At 41.5% G+C, this 8,429-nt stretch overlaps 1 protein-coding gene across 1 annotated transcript; it reads right to left on the bottom strand.

The window, feature by feature from the left end:
* Positions 1 to 411: 411 nt before the first annotated feature.
* Positions 412 to 7,443, bottom strand: LOC139266776 (ribonucleotide reductase regulatory subunit M2). The gene is made up of 10 exons (XM_070884370.1): positions 6,988 to 7,443; positions 6,787 to 6,861; positions 6,303 to 6,455; positions 3,372 to 3,488; positions 3,137 to 3,270; positions 2,949 to 3,043; positions 2,181 to 2,314; positions 1,449 to 1,553; positions 1,089 to 1,202; positions 412 to 1,008 (listed from the first exon to the last, which is right to left on the bottom strand). Exons 1-10 carry the CDS (start codon positions 7,078 to 7,080, stop codon positions 856 to 858), a joined length of 1,173 nt encoding a protein of 390 aa, XP_070740471.1. The 5' UTR covers positions 7,081 to 7,443; the 3' UTR covers positions 412 to 855.
* Positions 7,444 to 8,429: the final 986 nt, after the last annotated feature.

Here is an 8,429-nt window from a genome sequence, read left to right as displayed (position 1 = left end):
TATTGGGAAAGCCCGGGACGATGATAGTGAATACAGCTTGGAGCAGGGAATACTGAAGCCTATGGTAAGCAACCGAGCCATTAGTTACACTAGTGTAATTAACTTGATACAAATTGAGCATTGGACCTCTGCATAGATCAACTAATTGCTGGGGTGCACACTCATCCACTATACATGTTAGCAGCAGTGTCCACAAGGTGGCAGTACTACACAAAATTTGCAGTTACAATTGGACTGCAGCTATACAAGATCGTAATAAGTATAGAAGAAAAACTGAATTAATCACAGGTCGTCAAGTGTAAATATAGTATTGGCTTGGTTTCTGCTGTTCCCCATTCTATCTACTAATGAGCCTAACAACTGCCTGTCCGTTACTAAAAGCTGACTAGTGAAACAAAACAAGGCACAATAGAAAGTTTTGAATTTTATTCAGAAAGTGCATTTTGATTAAAATATTTACATTTAAAAACCATCACAAACATCTATTAAACAAAAGAAAACATCTTGGATTCTGAAATCACTCCGGCCCCTTGGTAAAATGCTTAGCAATGCCATTGCACAACCAAATGTTTCTACAACATAAAAATGATATGCACCCAATGTAGCTATGGCTGCTGTAAACTATGTAATTATACAATTACATATTTGGAGGTAATGTGAACATCTCCCACTTTGTTTTCAGAACCTATTATAAAGACAATGTGCAATTCTCACTAATTCTGAAACATAGATCATACAGGGCAGTGACCAAACTAGGTTCTCAGTAAAGTCAAGTCAGTGATCTGTGGGACTACTAGCACAAGTAGATTTTCAATCTGGTTTGTATCTCACACACATGCAAGTCTCCATGTCCTTTCAAAAGTCTGCATCCAGTGTGAAAGAATTATCAGCTGTCTTAGCCATCACACCCATTCTCTGGTACTCTCCAACTCGCTTTTCGAAAAAGTTAGTCTTGCCTTCTAAAGAAATGTTCTCCATGAAGTCGAATGGATTCTCAACTTTATAGATCTACAAGAGACACAAACCATTAACTTGGTTTTATTTAAAGTGAATTCAGCACTCTAGATTTAAATAAAACTACAACATACCTTACTGAAACCCAGTTCCAACATCAATCGGTCAGCTACAAACTCAATGTAACGTTTCATTAAGGTGCAGTTCATCCCAATCAAGTTCACTGGTAAAGAATCTGTTAAAAATTCCTGAAAAGTAAAAGTTTACACATTAAATTTCTCATTTTATTCCATTTTTCTACCAATTCTGTTCTTCCTGTGAAATTACTCTTCATTCACATTCCCAGAGCTACAGATTAGATGCAGACTCCATGTATTTTCAAATCAGGAACATATAGATATCAACTAGTTGAGTTACAGTACTTGGTGCATTTCCATAAAGTAATTTACATTTTTGAAATTGTGACTTGTACCTTTGATTCAGACAATAATTACCTGTTCAATGTAGACAGCATCCTGGATGACCTCCCGCACCTTCTCTTCTGAAGGTTTGTTTACCAAATGCTTGAACATCAGACAGGCAAAGTCACAATGTAGACCCTGTAACATTACAGCAGACCTTGATGAAATCTAGCTGAATTTTATTCAGATGAGAATTGCAGCATTGCCACAATACAAAAACTGCCACAGTATAAGCCGAGAATGATTTGTAAATGAGACCAGACATAACCTATGGGGTAACTCCATTAAAAGACTTGAACTGCAATTTAGACAGAAAACCCATTTAAAACAATTGGGTGCATTTATTTCAGAGACATCACCAAATTGATTACATTAGCAGCAAAAAGTTTTACTGCAGTGATACTTGATTGGCCTGCAAATTGGGTCAGTCTTATGGGATGGAAATAGCAAGGTTTCCACTGATCTGTCCAGCAACCTGCCGATGCAGGCACTAAAAGAGCAGGCCAGACTGCCAAAATTCTCTTAAGTCAAGTGGCCCACCAACATAGATCACATAAAAATGAAATAAGGGGATTGCTCAGAAACCTACCAAAGCAAGAGTTGGTTGCTTTCAGGAGCAGGCAAAAGTAAAACTAAATTAGCACCAACAGGAGCAGGTTAATAAATAGTGCCAAAGGGAAAGCTAACAAGATTAACCAAAATATGGTCATGTCCAAGATACAAGACCTGAACACACATGATTAGCAACTAGCTCAAAAATCATACCTCATCTCTACTGATAAGTTCATTGGAGAATGTTAATCCAGGCATTAAACCTCGCTTCTTCAACCAGAAAATAGCAGCAAAAGATCCAGAGAAGAAGATTCCTTCTACAGCAGCAAATGCTACTACTCGTTCTCCTGGTGAATTAAAATGATTTACATGTTCAAAAATTATCTTTCAAACTATAGGATAACAGTGAACAAATTTAAGGCAACAATCAAGTTTTGTTTTAAATCCCAAGAGAAATACCAATTCACAAGTTAGTATTTATTTATTCCAACACAGTACAGTTCCCAATGTAGTACAGGCACATTTGTGCTAAACCCACCCTAGTGTCCAAAAGGTAGAATCTGGGACTCCAAACCTAGTTAAAAAGGTGGCAGGGACTAATGCACGACACAGATCTGTATTTAGCCAACAGCTTATGGAAACTACAAGCAACTGCAATCAGCTGTTTGCACAGTTAACACCTATGGCAGTCAGAAAGTGGACTTTGGGCAGATTCAATTAATTGTTCCTGCGGCATTACAAACAGATAAAAGAGGTGGATGGTAGTCAGAGGCACTCAGCTCCTCAGGTGAAGTTAATGGTACTTGAACAAAGTGCGAAAAGTCAATTGAATTGTCCAAAATAATCAGCGCGGTTAGTTTGTGTGTTGTGTGTGACAGACAGTTATGAATGCAATTTCAGGAGGGGGGTGGGGGGAAAGAAAAAAAAAGTCAATTTCTCCTCCATATATATATATACACAATACACGCTCAGTGTGCTTACCAAATGTTGCTTGATGGTCACCAATCCATTGCAGTGCCCAGTCAGCCTTCTTTTTAACACATGGCAGAGTTTCAATTGCATTGAACAGATAGTCCCTAGGAAGAGACAGAATTGCAATTTTAAAATAATGTTTGAATGAACAGAATAGCCCATGAACCTTGAACTCCACACATTAAGAATCTAGTTACCTCTCCTTAGGATCCTTAATATAAGTATCAATAAGAAGACTGTACATTTCAGAGTGAATATTTTCCATAGCGATTTGGAATCCATAGAAGCAACGAGCTTCAGTTATTTGCACTTCTTGACTGAAACGTTCCACCTATTAACAAAGACAATAAGAGCAACAAAATGTAGATAATTCAAGTAAAGACAGCCGACTGACCAAGAAAGGAATTCCAGTTGAAGAACATGAATTCTTACCAAGTTCTCATTTACAATGCCATCACTTGCTGCGAAGAATGCCAAGACGTGAGAAATGAAGTATTTCTCTTCTGGCTTCAAGGAGTCCCAGTGTTGGAGATCCTTTGAGAGGTCAACCTATTAAAGCCATTTACAAACATTATTACATGGAACACATGAGCAAGAACTTGGTTGCCATTTAGGGAGAAAGCACAAAATTGTTATTTACAGAACTTGAGGATTTAAGTAACTTTCCCTCAATGAAAAAACAAGGCATGGGTCTGATTGAGTGGTGAAACTTGGGGGGGGGCGGGGGAGGCTAATCAGCTGGAAGTTTGAAAGTGCTTTCCAACTTGTGGGCTGTTTTTTTTCATGGGGCAGGTGCAGAAGGATGTGGAGTTAGAAGGGAATGGGAGCGGTGAGGATCACAAGCAAGTGATCAGAGATGGTCTGTGATTTGAGACAGTGGGAACAGATAGGCCACACAAGATGGCAACATCAAGGGGGTGGCCATGAATTATGGAGGGAGAGACTTGGTGATAAAGGCCGTATCATCACAGCAGTTTGGACAGGGCAGATGGTGGAATGTATAGCCAGGCATAGAAACATAGAAAATAGGTGCAGGAGTAGGCCATTCGGCCCTTCTAGCCTGCACCGCCATTCAATGAGTTCATGGCTGAACATGCAACTTCAGTACCCCATTACTGCTTTCTCACCATTCCCCTTGATCCCCCTAGTAGTAAGGACCTCATCTAACTCCTTTTTGAATATATTTAGTGAATTGGCTTCAACAACTTTCTGTGGTAGAGAATTCCACAGGTTCACCACTCTCTGGGTGAAGAAGTTCCTCCGCATCTCGGTCCTAAATGGCTTACCCCTTATCCTTAGCCTGTGACCCCTGGTTCTGGACATCCCCAACATTGGGAACATTCTTCTTGCATCCAACCTGTCTAAACCCATCAGAATTTTAAATGTTTCTATGAGATCCCCTCTCATTCTTCTGAACTCCAGTGAATACAAGCCCAGTTGATCCAGTCTTTCTTGATAGGTCAGTCCCGACATCCCGGGAATCAGTCTGGTGAACCTTCGCTGCACTCCCTCAATAGCAAGAATGTCCCTCAAGTTAGGAGACCAAAACTGTACACAATACTCCAGGTGTGGCCTCACCAAGGCCCTGTACAACTGTAGTAACACCTCCCTGCCCCTGTACTCAAATCCCCTCGCTATGAAGGTCATTTGCTTTCTTAACTGCCTGCTGTACCAGCATGCCAACCTTCAATGACTGATGTACCATGACACCCAGGTCTCGTTGCACCTTCCCTTTTCCTAATCTGTCACCATTCAGATAATAGTCTGTCTCTCTGTTTTTACCACCAAAGTGGATAACCTCACATTTATCCACATTATACTTCATCTGCCGTGCATTTGCCCACTCACCTAACCTATCCAAGTCACTCTGCAGCCTCATAGCATCCTCCTCGCAGCTCACACTGCCACCTAACTTAGTGTCATCCGCAAATTTGGAGATACTACATTTAATCCCCTCGTCTAAATCATTAATGTACAGTGTAAACAGCTGGTGCCCCAGCACAGAACCTTGCAGTACCCCACTAGTCACCGCCTGCCGTTCTGAAAAGTAACCATTTACTCCTACTCTGCTTCCTGTCTGACAACCAGTTCTCAATCCATGTCAGCACACTACCCCCAATCCCATGTGCTTTAACTTTGCACATTAATCTCTTGTGTGGGACCTTGTCGAAAGCCTTCTGAAAGTCCAAATATACCACATTAACTGGTTCTCCCTTGTCCACTCTACTGGAAACATCCTCAAAAAATTCCAGAAGATTTGTCAAGCATTATTTCCCTTTCACAAATCCATGCTGACTTGGACCTATCATGTCACCTCTTTCCATGAAGACCAGTAAGGGGGAAGGTGGCATCACCTGTGAGCCAAGTGCCAGTCAAGGCTATGATGTTGATGCAATCATCCACAAAAGGTCATGGCTGGCATGGGGCTTCTTCACAAGTGCAGATAGATGCAGAGGGGCGCCAGTTGTTGATCCACTGCCAGAGTCCATGAGACAGGGTCAGTGGTGGGAAAGTCAGCGAGGAGAGGATTGGGCAGTTGGGGTTGCTGTTTTTTTTTTGGGAGGCCAGATGTTAAGTACCAAAGGAGAAAAATGAAACGAGGCATGACTGGGTAACAGGAAGGGCAAGAGACGAGAGAGTAGAACCCAGAGGATTCAAAAAAAGATAAAAGTAATGGGCAGAGGAAATTCAGATATAGGCACAAAGATTATGATATATCCCAGTTGTAAACAGAATAGGGAGGAGACAATAAGAGTCCAGTCAAACTGCGATTTAAAAGTTCAGTCTCTGGATGCGGGCAGTATAGGCAATGCCAACATTTATTGTCCATGTATCATACCTTGCGCTGGTTGTTGCGGACCTAGAGGACAGTTTGTGTGGGACAGATCAGGCAGGGACAGCATTTTCATTTCTACATGGTAACTTTCACGGACATTATTTCCACTGAAGTAAAATTCTCAAATTGCCGTGGTGGTATTCTATCTGCCTCCCCAGTAGCATTCTACAGGCAAGATGAAATTGCGCTTCACTTTACAGCCCGAGTTGCAGCTTCCCATTTTTGGTTACACTTTTCATCCATTATGCTCATCTTTGATCGAGCAGTTGGTGCAAAACTTTAAAATAAATGATGATCAGTTGTCCAGGAAACTCACATACACCTCCTAGTGGCCCGTTTGGAGTAGCATTGCCCAAGGCCAGCGAGGTTTGCCAACCAGAGCAACGGATGAAATCGAGAGGAAAGGACCCAGTATAAAACTTTAACACACAAAACATTTGGGTTCTTGAAACAGATTGGATACTAACTGGAGATAGAAATCTCACTTCAAACAGGGATGAATTAAGAGTTTAAAAGAGGTAATTTACCTCTTCTGCGGTCCAAAAAGACGCCTCTGCTTTCTTATACATCCGCCAGATGTCGTGGTATTGTATGGGAAAGACAACAAAACGGCGCGGATTTTCCCTCAATAAAGGTTCATCCGCAAACCCTGCGGAGCGATCGGATGTTTCAGAATTCACCTGGGAATAAAGTCAAAGCAGTTACAGTCCCCATTTCCAAACACGGAATAATTCCCAACTCCAGTGACAACGTTTGGCGCCATTTACTGCCGGTTGTCCCACCCACAAAGAAAAGTAATTAAAGTATTAGACACTAAAATATTAAATTCTCATTTTTTTATAGTCAGTTTACAGAAAACCATGATGCCACAGTAAAGTGAATCGAATCCCTTGGATTTTGCAACAAGCCCAGAGGCTCACAGCTAGAATGGCACCAACTGTTTCGCGCCACAATTTACCTGCACCTTCCACTAGGTCAGCAAGTACTTCACAAAACCCCGCATTAACTTACCGGCACATCGACTTCCCCGAAAATCTTCCGGGCGGTTTTACTGGCCAGGATGCGGGTGCTGCTTAAAGAAGGTGGCTGCAGAAGAACAGAAACAAACAATTAGTCTGCCGCTCGTTTCACTGAATGAATCAGTTAGTTAAAGCCATCTGACCGCTCGGCTGGGGAAAGGGAGACAATTGCACTTCCTCCCGCCTAACTTACCGTGTTCTCCTTGTCCTGAAGAGAGATGTTCTCCATCTGAGAAGAGATTGAATTCTCGTTCTTGGCAACGAGGGGAGAGCGGACTGACAACATTTTGACAACCCAAGTTTGTGGATGGAATTATTTTTAAAAAATCAGACCAACTATCAAAAGGTGTCCGAGTGAGTGAGGTATAAACACTTTAACTAAAACTAATGCAATGTTGTGAAATTGTCCGATCACTGCTGAGCCAGAGGGATATTGGCGCGCTAACTGTTCTGTTCTCCCCTTTGTCAGCGTCTCTGCTGTGCTGATTCCCCTGTACTCTCTGCTCTGCTGTGCTAGTTTCTCTGTGCTGGATCCCCTGCACTCCCTGCTCTGTTGTAGCTAGTTTCTCTGCTCTCCACTGCCGGCTCTTTCTCTCAGTAGCGGTCCCGCGCGCCGGTTTACCCTCAAATCCTTTTCGGAATTTGGCGCGGATTCCGAACTCCCAATCAGCAGCGATGGAGCCTCCCCTAACGTGACGCAGCAGAGGGCCCGCTGGCCAATCAGCGTCCGCCGACCTTCCGCGGGAATTTCGATTGTCAACAAGCGTCCGTCTGATGGGACGATTTGAGCGCGGAGATCCCGCTGAGCAAAGAACAAACGATATACAGCAGCTTGGCGGGAAAATCTTCAATTTATCCCAAATGTTATACAATGGAAGTTTTTTTCCCCTCCAGAAGATTTTGTTAAAGTTTCAGATAATTAAATCGTAACAAATATACCACGATTCTGAGTTTATTTTCAGCCAGTACTAACCGTTTCCTTAAAATGTGCAAAGTCACTACAGGATTACTCACCGATTTTTAAATTAAAGTTCACGCCCTCCGATTTTTTTAATGATGACTTCGCAATACAGCGTTTCATTGAAATATTATAAATTGGTGTTCGTTGTAATGTTGATTATATGTTACTAAATGTTTCAAACAAAGATATCGCTGCAAAAATTACAACGGAAAAGTGAACAAGTCCGAACATTACATGAACAATGTTGTACAATGTAAGTTCGGTACAAGATTAACTAGTATTTATCGATTATATTCAGATAGATTTAATCCTGTGGTTTCATGTATTTATTTGAATCCGTTCATTCACAACCCAGGACAAAATATTGACTATCAACATATCGTGTATGAAGATTTTTAGTAAAATAAAAACAACTCAAGGGAATGTCCAATCATACATAATGCGTTTATTTCCTTATCAATATCAAGTAAGTACAATTAATACGCGCACAGAAGTTACAGATAGTTGATTTTTCACAACTGGCACGAAAATCTAACAACCAAAGACTAATAAGCCTCCCTACCACAAAATGAATGACCATTCGCGATAGCGTTTGTTAGCAGCACCCTCTAGAGACCGGCTCACCATAAGTCAACATTAATTCTGTTCTAAAATAAAAACAGAAAATGCTGGAA

This window comes from Pristiophorus japonicus, chromosome 7 (genome assembly GCF_044704955.1).
Source record: "Pristiophorus japonicus isolate sPriJap1 chromosome 7, sPriJap1.hap1, whole genome shotgun sequence".
Classification (NCBI taxonomy): domain Eukaryota; kingdom Metazoa; phylum Chordata; class Chondrichthyes; family Pristiophoridae; genus Pristiophorus; species Pristiophorus japonicus.
Note: the sequence above shows the minus strand (reverse complement) of the source record. Positions and strands in the feature narration are given on the sequence as shown.

What these genes read in the sequence shown, in the direction of transcription:
- LOC139266776 (XM_070884370.1), bottom strand. Translation starts at nt 7,080, where the DNA reads ATGTTGTCAGTCCGCTCTCCCCTCGTTGCCAAGAACGAGAATTCAATC. An exon ending in GCATTGTAAATGAGAACTTG is followed by an intron (nt 3,271 to 3,371) that starts GTAAGAATTCAT and finishes CTTTGTTAATAG; the next exon opens with GTGGAACGTTTCAGTCAAGA. An exon ending in AACTTATCAGTAGAGATGAG is followed by an intron (nt 1,554 to 2,180) that starts GTATGATTTTTG and finishes GTAATGTTACAG; the next exon opens with GGTCTACATTGTGACTTTGC.